This window comes from Somniosus microcephalus, chromosome 13 (genome assembly GCF_052327205.1).
Source record: "Somniosus microcephalus isolate GS21.2 chromosome 13, FLI_Smic_1.0, whole genome shotgun sequence".
Classification (NCBI taxonomy): Eukaryota; Metazoa; Chordata; class Chondrichthyes; order Squaliformes; family Somniosidae; genus Somniosus; species Somniosus microcephalus.
Genome location: NC_140999.1, coordinates 17,073,440 through 17,088,138, shown reverse-complemented (window position 1 = coordinate 17,088,138; position 14,699 = coordinate 17,073,440). Strand labels below are relative to the sequence as shown.

General features: G+C 51.7%; 1 protein-coding gene across 14 annotated transcripts in view; it reads right to left on the bottom strand.

Annotated features, from left to right (window-relative positions):
• Nucleotides 1-14,699, bottom strand: part of LOC147108095 (transducin-like enhancer protein 4) — a 227,664-nt gene that overhangs the window by 142,400 nt on the left and 70,565 nt on the right. For 6 of the 14 annotated variants that reach the window (XM_086004567.1, XM_086004564.1, XM_086004562.1 and 3 more), the window contains exon 6: nt 13,372-13,419. The exons of 7 other annotated variants lie outside the window; for them this stretch is intronic. In XM_086004567.1, the coding sequence (XP_085860693.1) occupies nt 13,372-13,419 (48 nt within the window). Of the gene's footprint in view, nt 1-6,687; nt 6,775-13,371; nt 13,420-14,699 lie in introns of those variants that run through there. One more of the 14 variants, XM_086004571.1, reaches the window with a different exon arrangement.

Genomic DNA, 14,699 nt, shown 5'->3' with positions numbered 1-14,699 from the left:
CTCCAAATGGTTAACTTAATTTTGTCTTAAAGCCGTTTGAAAATTTACATGGAGAGATAATTATTATTTTTCATATTTTGCCCTCCGATATTCTTCTCCTCCCCCCGGCCCCTTTAAAAGGTGGTGACTGGTGCTGGGGTACAGTTCCACGGACACTGGCAACCCTCCGGTACCCCGCTCAAGTGGATGTTCTTTACATGCGGACGTTGAAGGGGGGGGGGGAATGCCCACAGGCTACTGGCACACAGGGCACCGGCGCTGCCCTCGCCCCAGCAACCAGCAACAAGAACCGCAGAATGGCAATCAACGGGGGAGATTTACAGGCAAAGAACACGTTTATGGCTTTGTGATACATGGCACACTGGGGAAATCTTCCCTACTCCCCCTTCTGCCCCCTCCTCCCCCAGGACCTGGAGCCTTGCTCCAATTTCTCCCCTTCTCCCCCCAGAGGCCAATGTGTTGACCTGTGCAAATCACTGTAGCTTCAGTCTGTAGGCCCTTTGTTGTCCCCAGGTCTATTTACACATTGGTTTTAATGAGAGTGTTTGCACTGTTTCTGCAGGAAATGGCGGTTTAGGATGTTTGGACGGTACTTGTTGAAATGTGAGCCAAGGATGTTTGCACTGAATTGCTGGAACTGGGAACTGTGCATCTGTGTTAGAATCCCTCGGAAAAGGATTGATGTGCCTCGCTGAATAAAGATAAAGGGTGTCTGGCTGAACGCAGCATCTTTTTGAATATGTTTACGCGCAGTGATCACAGAGGCTTCTTCCCTCTGAATTTGAATTGATTCTTTGCACTGCGCTCGAAAACCGTGCCCCGGGCCTTTTTCTTTTTTTTCTTCTTTTCAAATGAAGCTGTAAAAGCAGACACACTTGGGTGGAAGATCACCCAGTCCCGTCCAGCTCATCCCTCCTCAGCCTGCCTTGATTCTGTGCGCTAACTTATGGTGGCATAGTGGTTAGCACTGTTGCCTCACAGCGCCAGGGACCCGGGTTCAAATCCGGCCTCGGGTGACTGTCTGTGTGGAGTTTGCACATTCTCCCCGTGTTTGCGTGGGTTTCCTCCGGGTGCTCCGGTTTCCTCCCACAGTCCAAAGATGTGCGGGTTAGGTTGATTGCCCATGATAAAAATTGGCCCTTAGTGTTAGGGGGGATTAAATACGTGGGGTTACGGGGATAGGGCTTGGGTGGGATGGCTGTCGGTGTAGGGACCGGGTGCTAGGGTTTGGATGATCAGCCATGATCTCGTTGAATGGCGGAGCAGGCTCGAAGGGCCGAATGGCCTACTCCTGCTCCTATCTTCTATGTTTCTATGTTATGACGAGCACTTAGGAGCGATACTCTTGCGTGAGAGTTGCAGTGACAGGGCTCTTAAGAGAGTAGAACTTAGTAACTATAGCTGGTTTTGTACTCAGCCTGGGTCTTGAGAGAGAAAATAAAAATAATCACTTGCATTTATATAGCGCCTTTCACAACCTCAGGACGCCTCAAAGCGCTTTACAGCCAATGAAGCACTTTTTGAAATGTAGTCACTGTTGTAATGTAGGAAACTCGGCAGCCAATTTTCACACAGCAAGCTCCCACAAATCGCAATGAGATAATGACCAGATAATCTGTTTTAGTGATGTTGGTTGAGGGATAAATATTGGCCAGCACACTGGGGAGAACTCCCCCGCTCTTCTTTAAAATAGTACCATGGGATCTTTTCTATCCACCTGAGAGGGTAGACGGGGCCTCCATTTAGCATCTCATCCGATAGATGGCATCTCCAACAGTGCAACACTCCCTCAGTACAGGAAACTTTCGTTGAACCGGAGGTTAAAAGTCCGGAAAGCTCTATCTACCGGCAAAATTCAGGAGCCGTTTTCTATAAGTTTTTTTACTTCTCGTTGCTTTTTTTTTCCCAGTCAGGCTCTGCAAGGTCTGTAGCTATAGCAACAGCTTCAGCTAGAGACGCTTGCAGCTGCAGCCGACTGTTTTGAAGCTGTTGCTAAGCAACAGGGTTTGTTGATTCACACGGAGCTGAAAAGCTCTGTATGTTTTAACATTGCCACTGGTTTATACGGCAGTTTTGATCTAACGGCACCAGCTCGGTCCCATCAGTGCCGGATACCAGAAAGTTTCCAGTACTACACTGGAGTGTCAGCCTGGATTTGGCACTCAACTCTCTGTGGTGGGATTGGAACCTACCACCCTCTGACTCAGAGCCGAGAGTGCTCCCAACTGAGCCACGGCTGACACCGAACTGAGAGCAACCTAACTATTGCACTTTCTTATGTTTAGGAGGAGACAGTGCTCTGCACCGATGCAGACTGGCTACGGCTAGCCCGTGCACGCGCGCGTGCGCGTGTGTGAAGGGTTGGCATCGCGGCGTCACTTGGGGGCACAACAACCCAACGTCAATCACTATCAGTAAATGAATGGGCAGCTGGCACCAGGACAGCATGTTCGCTGGTCCCAGGTGGCATAGTGGTTAGCACTGTTGCCTCACAGCGCCAGGGACCCGGGTTCAAATCCGGCCTCGGGTGACTGTCTGTGTGGAGTTTGCACATTCTCCCCGTGTTTGCGTGGGTTTCCTCCGGGTGCTCCGGTTTCCTCCCACAGTCCAAAGATGTGCGGGTTAGGTTGATTGGCCATGATAAAAAAAATAAAAAAAAATAAAAATTGGCCCTTAGTGTTAGGGGGGGATTAAATACGTGGGGTTACGGGGTTACGGGGATAGGGCTTGGGTGGGATGGCTGTCGGTGTAGGGACCGGGTGTTAGGGTTTGGATGATCAGCCATGATCTCGTTGAATGGCGGAGCAGGCTCGAGGGGCTGAATGGCCTACTCCTGCTCCTAGTTTCTATGTTTCTATGAAGGTCACCAGCAGTGGCAAAGACTGAGTGATTAACAAGCAAACGGGTCATCTGGACTACCCGTCTTACAAATATTGGCAAACTTATCTTACAAGGGTTGGGTTGTCAACTCTGGTTGGATGTATTCCGGGAGGTTTTCATCTCGTGACCTCCTACTCCAAACGCCTCGCCTGGTCAAAGAGCCGTTTGTGACCCACCACCCCTGACATAAGAAAACTACTAGGCACTTGGTCTGAGTATTAAACAAGGCTTTAATCAACTGTTTTTCAACATGGAGATCTAGTTGTGTCCTTCACTAGTTCCTGTTAAGGAATGTCCTGCACAAGCTGGGCCCATGCCCAAGTGTTTATACTCTCCCTGGACAGCGCCACCAGCAGGCTGCCCAGTATTACTTCATAAGTCATTTCCACATGAATGACAGATTCATGTCAACCCCACCCCCAAACTCCAATATTTTTATAACTAATAACAACAAAAGAAAATTCAAAAAAAGAAAATTCCAACGCTCCTTCGATTTTACTCCTGCGTTTTGCTCACTGCAGTGACCAGGAGATTAAAAATCCTTAATTCCTGGAGTCTCCAGGACAATGCTGGAGGGTTGACAACCCTACACGAGAGCCAAGCCACGGGAACTGGCTCCCGCAGAACAATATGAAAGGAGCTGGCGATAAGGTGCACATATTAGCTTTAGGGAGAATAAAGAGTTAATTTAGGCAAAGGTACAAGAGCCATGTGCTTCTTATCCAGCTGCAACAAAATAGATGAATTAATGGCACAAGATAGAAATTAATAGGTTTGATTTAATAGCCATTACGGAGACGTGGTTGCAATGTGGCCAAGTTTGGGAACTAAATATCCCAGGATACTTAACATTTAGATGAGATAGGCAAAATGGAAAAGGAGCCGGGGTAGCCCCGATAATAAAGGATGGGACAAAGACAGTAGAGAGAAAGGATCTTAGCTCCGGAAAAAAAAGTAGAATCAGTTTGGGTGGAGCTGAGAAACAGCAAGGGGCAGAAAACATTGGTGGGAGTTGTTTATAGGCCCCCCAAACAGTAGTTGTAATGTAGGGCAGAGTATAAATCAGGAAATTAGAGGCGCATGTAACAAGAGTAATACAGTAATCATGGGGGACTTTAATCTACATAGAGACTGGGCAAACCAAATTTGCAGTAATAGTGTGGAGGACGAATTCATGGAATGTACGCAAGATAGTTTTCTAGATCAGTATGTTGAGGAACCAACTAGGGAACAGGTTATTTTAGATCTAGTATTGTGCAACGAGAAAGGGTTAATTAATAACCTTAGGGAAGAGTGACTATAATATGATAGAATTTTATATTGAGTTTGAAAGTGATATAGTTAAATCCGTAACTAGGGTCTTAAATCTAAACAAAGCAAACTACGTAGGTATGAGGGGCGAGTTGGCTATGGTAGCTTGGGAAACTACATTAAAAGGTATGATGGTAGAGAAGCAATGGCTAGCATTTAAAGAATTAATACATAATTTACAACAAATATACATTACTTTAAGGCACAAAAATCCCACAGGAAAAGTGGTCCAACCGTGGCTAATAAGAGAAGTTAAAGATAGTATTAGATCAAAGGAAGAGGCTTATAATGCTGCCAAAAAGAGCAGTAAGCCGGAGGATTTTAGAATTCAGCAAAGGAGGACCAAGAAATTGATAAAGAAAGGGAAAATAGAATATGAGAGTAAACTAGCAAGAGATATAAAAACAGACTGTAAAAGCTTCTATAGGTATGCAAAAAGGAAAAGATTAGCAAAAGTAAATGTGGGTCCATTACAGCTGAAACAGGAGAAATTATAATGGGAAATAAGGAAATGGCAGAGAAATTAAACAAATACTTTGAGGTCGATTTTCATTGACCCGTGGAGTCGGGATTGGAGGCGTGCGGGGGTTAAAGTCCCGAATTCGGGGGTCCCGACACCATCCCACCTCCATGTAAGTTTCAAAGGAGGTGGGTACCCGCCCCGCACTGGGAACCGTCTACCCGAGGCGGGAAGGGATTAGTGCCAATTAACTGCCTGTTAACAGGTAGTTAACAGGCAGCTTTTAGCCTAATCCCTATTTTAAAGCTTGAACTGTGGGATTCCTGATAGCTCCAAACCACGCCAAGTTAGAGGAGTCGGGCCGTCGGGTTGAAGGACTTGGAGGGGTCGAGATGTCGGTGTTCAGGTGAGTGATGGGTGCATGAGTGCAAAGGTAAGTGTGTTTGGTGTGTCTAAAGTGTATAAAGAAGTTTAAATTACCTGTACTTACCTTTACAGCCTTCCTTCCTTTAGGTTCGGGGGTCCATCATCTAACCGGCACAGAAAGCAGAATGGCTGCGAACTGTCAGAAGTGACAGCCTGCAGCTTTCTGTGCCGGTGAGATTTCTAACTGAGTCTGTGTAGAAGGACTCAGGTTAGAAGTAAGACTGTCAGTGTTTGACAGCTTCAAACAGCTGTGAAACACTGATATTTCATCTGTCAGCATGTCTTGACAGATGAAATTTCAGTCTGTGATGTCACCTGTTGCCGGGTGGCCCTTAATTGGCCTGCTGAGCCCGCTGGGCAGGCTCAACAAGGCCAATCAAGTTAAAATCGCGTGGATTGGCCGCATCTCGATGGAGGCGGGACTACAACCCCGAAAGTTGTAGTCCCGCCTCCTTCCCGACTTCTGAATGAAAATCACCCCTTTGTGTCTAACTTCACGGAAGAAGACGCAAAAAACTTCCCTAAAATAGTGTAGGACCAAGGGTCTAGCGAGAATGAGGAACTGAAAAAAATTAGTAATAGTAAAAAAAATACTGGAGAAATTAATGGAACTGAAAGCCGATAAATCCCCTGGACCTGATGGCCTACATCCTAGGGTTTTGAAAGAGGTGGCTATAGAGATAGTGGATGAATTGGTTGTCATTTTCCAAAATTCCACTGATTCTAGAACAATTCCCGCAGATTGAAAGGTAGCAAATGTAACCCAACTATTTAAGAAAGGAGGGAGAGAGAAAACGGGGAACTACAGACCAGTTAGCCTGACATCAGTAGTAGGGAAAATGCTAGAATCTATTATTAAGGACGTGGTAACAGGGCACTTAGAAAATAATAATAGGATTGGGCAGAGTCAACATGGATTTATGAAAGGGAAATCGTGTTTGATGAATCTGTTAGAGTTTTTTGAGGTTGTAACTAGCAGAATAGATAAGGGGGAACCAGTGGATGTGGTATATTTGGATTTTCAGAAGGCAGTCGATAAGGTGCCACACAAGAGGTTATTAAACAAAATTATGGCTCCTGGGATTGGGGGTAATATACTCACATGGATTGAGGATTGGTTTACAGACAGAAAACCGAGAGTAGCAATAAACAGGTCATTTTCGGGTTGGCAGGCTGTACCTAGTGGGGCACCGCAAGGATCAGTGCTTGGGCCTCAGCTATTCACAATCTACATCAATGATTTGGATGAGGAGACCAAATGTAATATATAAGTTTGCTGATGATACAAAGCTGGGTGGGAATGTACGTTGTGAGGAGGATGCAAAGAGGCTTCAAGGGGATATAGACAAGCTAAGTGAGTGGGCAAGAACATGGCAAATGGAATATAATGTGGAGAAATAGAAGTTATCCACTTTGGAAGGAAAAGAAGAAAAGCAGAGTATTTTGAAATGTTGCAACTTTGGGAAATGTTGGTGTTCAGAGGGACCTGGGTGTCCTTGTACACAAATCACTGAAAGTTAACATGCAGGTACAGCAAGAAATTAGGAAAGCAAATGGTATGTTGGCCTTTATTACAAGAGGATTTGAGTATAAGAGTAAAGACGTCTTACTGCAATTATATCTTCTTCTTAGGCAGTCCCTCAGAACCGAGGATGGCTTGCTTCCACATTAAAAATTAGTTCTCAGGTGACCGATTAGTCCAATGCGGGACCTACAGTCTCTGTCACAGGTGGGGCAGACGGTGGTTGAAGGGGCGGGTGGGTGGGGTGCTTGGGTTGACGTGCGCTCCTTCCACTGTTTGCGTTTGGCTTCCGCTTGCTCCCGGCGAAGAGACTCGAGGTGTTTGGCGCCTTCCCGGATGCTTCTCCTCGACTTTGTGCGGTCTTTGGCCAGGGATTCCCAGGTGTCGGTGGGGATGTTGCACTTTTTCAAGGAGGCTTTGAGGGTGTCCTTGAAGCATTTCCTCTGCCCCCCTGGGGCTCTCTTGCCGTGTCGGAGATCCGAGTAGAGCGCTTGTTTTGGAAGTCTCGTATCAGGCATGCGGACAATGTGGCTCGTACATCGGAGCTGATCGAGCGTGGTCAAAGCTTCGATGCTGGGGATGTTGGCCTGAGCGAGAACACTGATGTTGGTGTGCTTATCCTGCAATGCAGGCAGCGTTGGTGGTACCTCTCCAGTGCTTTGAGGTGCCTGCTGTACATGGTCCATGTCTCTGAAGCATACATGAGGGCGGGTATCATTACTGCTCTGTAGACCATGAGCTTGGTGCTGGGTTTGAAGTCCTGGTCTTCAAACACTCTCTTCCTCAAGCGACCGAAGGCTGCACTGGCACACTGAAGGCAGTGTTGGACTTTGCCATCGACGTCTGCCCTTGTTGACAGTAGGCTTCCGAGGTATGGAAATTGGTCCACGTTGCTCAAGGCCTCATCATGGATTTTGATAATCGGGGGGCAGTACTGTGTGGTGGGGGCAGGTTGGTAGAGGACTTTTGTCTTACGGATGTTTAGTGTAAGGCCTATGCTCTTGTATGCTTCGGTGAAGGTGTTGACGATGGTTTGGAGTTCGACCTCAGAGTATGCGCAGACACAAGCGTCGTCTGCATATTGTAATTCTGGAGGTTGAACAGTTTCCCATTTGTTCTGTAGATTAGCTCCACTCCAGCGGGGAGCTTATGGAGGGTGAGATGGAGCATTGCAGCCAGGAAGATCGAGAAGAGCGTTGGTGCAATGACACAGCCTTGCTTGACCCCTGTCCGCACGTGAATTGGGTCTGTGGTGGATCCGTTGGTCAGGATCACAGCTTGCATGTTGTCGTGAAGCAGGCGGAGGATGGTGACAAACTTTTGAGGGCAGCCGAATTTAAGGAGGACACTCCACAATCCCTCAAGGTTAACAGTGTCGAAGGCCTTTGTGAGGTCAAAGAAGGCCATGTACAGCAGTTGGTGCTGTTCCCTGCATTTGTCTTGTCGTTGACGCGCGGTGAAGATCATGTCCATTGTACCCCTTAGTGGGCGGAATCCGCATTGCGACTCTGGGAGGAGCTCTTCAGCCACTGGGAGAAGGCGATTGAGGAGGATTCTTGCGATGACTTTCCCTGTGGCATAAAGCAGGAGGGCTCCTCTGTAATTACCGCAATCGGACTTGTCACCTTTCTTGAAGATGGTCACGATTACGGCGTCTCCGAGATCCCCTGGCATGCTCTACTCCTTCTAAATAAGAGAAATTAGTTCAGGTATTCACGCCAATAAGTGCTTCTCCGCCATGCTTTAGCGCCTTGGCGGGGATTCCATCTGCTCCTGAGGCCTTGTTGTTCTTCAGTTGTCGGATGGCCTTTTCAACCTCATGCCTGGCTGGGGTTGTGCTGAGGTGATGACGGGTAGCATGCTGCAGGATGGAGTTGAGGACACTCGCGTCGAAGACAGAGTCTCGGTTAAGGAGATCTTCGAAGTGCTCCTTCCAGCGGGCACTGACTGCCTCTCTGTCCTTGATGAGTACCTCTCCATTCTTGGCCCGCAGTGGGGTAGGACCTTGGGTGCTTGGGCCGTAGGTGGCCTTGACTGTGCTAAAGAATCCACGCACGTCGTGGTTGTCAGCTAGCTGCTGGATCGCATTGCGCTTTCTCCACCCACCATCTGTTCTTTAGGTCACGAGTTTTTTGTTGGACCTCGGCCTTCAGGCGTCTGTAGAGCTGCTTTCTTGCTCTCGAGTTTTGTTGCTGTTTCCAGATCAGGAATGCCTTGCACTTGCGGCTTATTAGCTCCTGGATCTCCTGGTCGTTCTCGTCGAACCAGCCTTGGTGTTTCCTGGTCGAGTGATCGAGCGTCTCTTCACAGGTGCTGATTATGGAGGCCTTGAGTGCAGACCAGGCGCTGTGGACACTCTGTGTCTCTGAATCACTGGGAGTCGTCAGGTTGGTTGTGAGACGCAGGCTGAATAGGGCTTTCTTAGCAGGGTCTTTGAGTGCTCCAGTGTTGATTTTCCTGCGGCATTGCTTCTGTTGCCGCCGCTGTTTTGGGGCTACATTGATGGAGATGACAGAGCGGATTAGGCAGTGGTCTGTCCAGCAGCTCCTGTCATGGCGCGGGTGATGCGGACGTCCTTGCGATCTCTCGCTCGGACGATGATGTAGTCCAGCAGATGCCAGTGCTTGGAGCGAGGGTGTTGCCATGAAGACTTGTACTTGTCTCTCTGATGGAACAAGGTGTTGGTTATGACAAGGCCATGTTCTAAGCATTTCGTCAGGAGGAGGGTACCGCTGGAGTTGCCTTTCCCTACCCCCTCTCTGCCGATCATACCTCCCCACAGGTTTGTGTCCTTTCCAACTCTGGCATTGAAGTCGCCAAGGAGGATCAGCTTGTTGCCAGTTGGGACTCGGGACAGGGATTGTTCAAGGCTGGAGTAGAATTCCTCTTTGGTCTCATCTGTGGCTCCAGTGTTGGGGCGTACGCACTGATGACCGTAACGCACTGGTTCCGGGCTAGGGTGAGCCGTAGAGTCATCATGGGGCGTTCGTTTGTTCCACACAAGGGGAGTCTCTGAGACGTTCAACTAGCTCATTTTTTATGGCGAAGCCGACCTCATGTGGGGTCCCGAACTTCATTTTAAAGGGTAGAAGATGCCTGTGCGGGAATTCTTTTAACGTGGGGTGGCCGTTGCACACCAGCTACCACACGGGCTTGACAGAGCAAGGTCTTGGTCCAATGGCAAGGGGATCCAAGACGATTGGAGACCAGGCTCTGCTACATCGGCCTAGCGCACACACACACACAAACATACTCCTACTGTCCTCCTCCCTCCTTCCCGCAGGTCCTCTCTGCCTGGGTTTCATAGGCTGCAGTGTTGTCCTCCCGACCATGCTGCTGGTCCACGCTGTGCCACTCCTGGGCCTCGACATTGCTGCTGGGCTTGTCCTCACTCCTTGGCCTCGTCCTCGCTCCTGGGCCTCGCTCCTGGGTCCCGACCTCGCTCCTGGGCCTCGACCTCGCTCCTGGGCCTCGACCTCGCTCCTGGGCCCCGACCTCGCTCCTGGGCCTCGACCTCGCTCCTGGGCCTCGACCTCGCTCCTGGGCCTCGACCTCGCTCCTGGGTCCTGACCTCGCTCCTGGGTCCCGACCTCGCTCCTGGGCCCCGACCTCGCTCCTGGGTCCCGACCTCGCTCCTGGGTCCCGACCTCGCTCCTGGGCCTCGACCTCGCTCCTGGGTCCCGACCTCGCTCCTGGGCCCCGACCTCGCTCCTGGGCCCCGACCTCGCTCCTGGGCCTCGACCTCGCTCCTGGGTCCCGACCTCGCTCCTGGGTCCCGACCTCGCTCCTGGGCCTCGTCCTCGCTCCTGGGCCCCGACCTCGCTCCTGGGCCTCGACCTCGCTCCTGGGCCTCGACCTCGCTCCTGGGCCTCGACCTCGCTCCTGGGTCCCGACCTCGCTCCTGGGTCCCGACCTCGCTCCTGGGCCCCGACCTCGCTCCTGGGTCCCGACCTCGCTCCTGGGTCCCGACCTCGCTCCTGGGCCTCGACCTCGCTCCTGGGTCCCGACCTCGCTCCTGGGCCCCGACCTCGCTCCTGGGCCCCGACCTCGCTCCTGGGCCGCGACCTCGCTCCTGGGCCCCGACCTCGCTCCTGGGTCCCGACCTCGCTCCTGGGCCCCGTCCTCGCTCCTGGGCCCCGTCCTCGCTCCTGGGCCCCGACCTCGCTCCTGGGCCCCGCCCTCGCTCCTGGGCCTCGTCCTCGCTCCTGGGCCCCGACCTCGCTCCTGGGCCCCAATCTCGCTCCTGGGTCCCGACCTCGCTCCTGGGCCTCGACCTCGCTCCTGGGTCCCGACCTCGCTCCTGGGTCCCGACCTCGTTTCTGGGCTTCGACCTCGCTCCTGGGTCCCGACCTCGCTCCTGGGTCCCGACCTCGTTTCTGGGCTTCGACCTCACTCCTGGGCCTCGACCTCGCTCCTGGGTCCCGACCTCGTTTCTGGGCTTCGACCTCACTCCTGGGCCTCGACCTCGCTCCTGGGTCCCGACCTCGCTCCTGGGTCCCGACCTCGCTCCTGGGCCCCGTCCTCGCTCCTGGGCCCCGTCCTCGCTCCTGGGTCCCGTCCTCGCTCCTGGGCCCCGACCTCGCTCCTGGGCCCCGACCTCGCTCCTGGGTCCCGACCTCGCTCCTGGGCCTCGACCTCGCTCCTGGGTCCCGACCTCGCTCCTGGGTCCCGACCTCGTTTCTGGGCTTCGACCTCACTCCTGGGCCTCGACCTCGCTCCTGGGTCCCGACCTCGCTCCTGGGTCCCGACCTCGCTCCTGGGCCCCGTCCTCGCTCCTGGGCCCCGTCCTCGCTCCTGGGCCCCGACCTCGCTCCTGGGCCCCGACCTCGCTCCTGGGCCCCGTCCTCGCTCCTGGGTCCCGTCCTCGCTCCTGGGCCCCGACCTCGCTCCTGGGCCCCGACCTCGCTCCTGGGACCCGACCTCGCTCCTGGGTCCCATCCTCTCTCCTGGGCCCCGACCTCGCTCCTGGGTCCCGACCTCGCTCCTGGGTCCCGACCTCGCTCCTGGGCCCCGACCTCGCTCCTGGGCCTCGTCCTCGCTCCTGGGTCCCGACCTCGCTCCTGGGCCCCGACCTCGCTCCTGGGCCTCAACCTCACTCCTGGGCCCCGTCCTCACCTCTGGGTCCCGACTCCTTATAATGTGTCTCCTTCTAGTGAATGTGTCCCGCGGTGTGTCTCCTTCCAGTGAATGTGTCCCGCGGTGTCTCCTTCCAGTGAGTGTATCCTGCGGTGTCTCCTTCCAGTGAGTGTATCCCGCGGTGTCTCCTTCCAGTGAGTGTATCCCGCGGTGTCTCCTTCCAGTGAATGTGTCCCGCGGTGTGTCTCCTTCCAGTGAGTGTGTCCCGCGGTGTCTCCTTCCAGTGAGTGTATCCTGCGGTGTCTCCTTCCAGTGAGTGTATCCCGCGGTGTCTCCTTCCAGTGAGTGTATCCCGCGGTGTCTCCTTCCAGTGAATGTGTCCCGCGGTGTGTCTCCTTCCAGTGAGTGTGTCCCGCGGTGTCTCCTTCCAGTGAGTGTGTCCCGCGGTGTCTCCTTCCAGTGAGTGTGTCCCGCGGTGTCTCCTTCCAGTGAGTGTGTCCCGCGGTGTCTCCTTCTAGTGAATGTGTCCCGCGGTGTGTCTCCTTCCAGTGAATGTGTCCCGCGGTGTCTCCTTCCAGTGAATGTGTCCCGCCGTGTCTCCTTCCAGTGAGTGCAATTATATAGGGCCCTGGTGAGACCACACCTGGAGTATTGTGCACAGTTTTGGTCTCCTTACCTAAGGAAGGATATACTTGCCGTAGAGGGAGTGCAACGAAGGTTCACCAGACTGGTTCCTGGGATGGGGGATTGTCCTATGAGGAGAGATTGAGTAGACTAGGCCTATATTCTCTGGAGTTTAGAAGAATGAGAGGTGATCTCATTGAAACATATAAAATTCTTACAGGGCTTGACAGGGTAGATGCAGGGAGGATGTTTCCCCTGGCTGGGGAATCTAGAACCAGGGGTCACAGTCTCAGAATAAGGGTTCAGCCATTTAGGACTGAGATGAGGAGAAATTTCTTCACTCACAGGGTGGTGAATCTTTGGAATTCTCTACCCCAGAGGACTGTGGAGACTCAGTCGTTGAGTATATTCAAGACAGAGATCGATAGATTTTTGGATATTAAGGGAATCAAAGGGATATGGGGATAGTGCAAGAAAGTGGAGATGAGGTAGAAGATCAGCCATGATCTTACTAATGGCGGAGCAGGCTCGAGGGGCCGAATGGCCGGCTCCTGCTCTTATTTCTTATGTTACTCACGGTGCGGATGCTGAACACCCCTGTTCAAAGAGAATGTTAACCTTTAAACCATCTTCCCCCACAGCCCTGTGTCAATTCATGAGCTGTCTATACTTCTGCTGCACGAGCGCGTTACACGATTCACTGAGTTTCGAATTAAAATACACTAGACTCCATCTTCCCCTCCCCCCAGTGCTGACGCAAATCCCCGATGGGGAGTCTGACACAAGTGTAGCCAACTGTTAGACAAATTTACACATCACCCTCTGGCATTGCCCTAAAGATAAACAATAGTTATTACTGCTGAGCAGAACTATTGTCCACGCCAACAGCCATTCTGAGACTTTGCAAGCTGGTTTAATGAGAAAAAGAGAGAACCAACAGGCAAGCAATGTAAAAATATAATAATTCATTTATTCCAAAAGATTGTGGTGACCTGTCTCATCAGAACAATAATAATCATTAAATGGCAAAGTATTTTAAAACTAGACAGGACCAGCTTTAATACTGTCTTACCTCTGCCACAGTATCGCCATTGTTGCCATTGATAGAGGGTCTGTACAGCTGAGGACCAATCAGTGAGAGGGGGAGAACATAGGTAAGGACCAATCAGTGAGAGAGGGACTGCACAGGTAAGGACCAATCAGTGAGAGGAGGTCTGTACAGGTAAGGACCAATCAGTGAGAGGGGGTCTGTACAGGTAAGGACCAATCAGTGCGAGAGGGACTACACAGGTAAGGACCAATCAGTGAGAGGAGGTCTGTACAGGTAAGGACCAATCAGTGAGAGGAGGTCTGTACAGGTAAGGACCAATCAGTGAGAGGGGGTCTGTACAGGTAAGGACCAATCAGTGAGAGGGGGTCTGTACAGGTAAGGACCAATCAGTGAGAGGGGGTCTGTACAGGTAAGGACCAATCAGTGAGAGGGGGTCTGTACAGGTAAGGACCAATCAGTGAGGGGGGGTCTGTACAGGTAAGGACCAATCAGTGAGAGGAGGTCTGAACAGGTAAGGACCAATCAGTGAGAGGAGGTCTGTACAGATAAGGACCAATCAGTGAGAGGAGGTCTGTACAGGTAAAGACCAATCAGTGAGAGGAGGTCTTTACAGGTAAGGATCAATCAGTGAGAGGGGGTCTGTACAGGTAAGGACCAATCAGTGAGAGGGGGACTGCACAGGTAAGGACCAATCAGTGAGAGGAGGTCTGTACAGGTAAGGACCAATCAGTGAGAGGAGGTCTGTACAGGTAAGGATCAATCAGTGAGAGGAGGTCTGTACAGGTAAGGGTCAATCAGTGAGAGGCGGTCTGTACAAGTAAGGACCAATCAGTGAGAGGGGGTCTGTACAGGTAAGGACCAGTGAGAGGAGGACTGTACAGATAAGGACCAATCAGTGAGAGGAGGTCTGTACAGGTAAGGACCAATCAGTGAGAGGAGGTCTGAACAGGTAAGGACCAATCAGTGAGAGGAGGTCTGTACAGGTAAGGACCAATCAGTGAGAGGAGGTCTGTACAGGTAAGGACCAATCAGTGAGAGGGGGACTGTACAGGTAAGGACCAATCAGTGAGAGGGGGACTGTACAGGTAAGGACCAATCAGTGAGAGGGGGACTGCACAAGTAAGGACCAATCAATCAGTGAGAGGGGGTCTGTACAGGTACGGACCAATCAGTGAGAGGGGAACTGTACAGGTAAGGACCAATCAGTGAGAGAGGGACTGCACAGGTAAGGACCAATCAGTGAGAGGGGAACTGTACAGGTAAGGACCAATCAGTGAGAGAGGGACTGCACAGGTAAGGACCAATCAGTGAGAGGGGAACTATACAGGTAAGGACCAATCAGTGAGAGA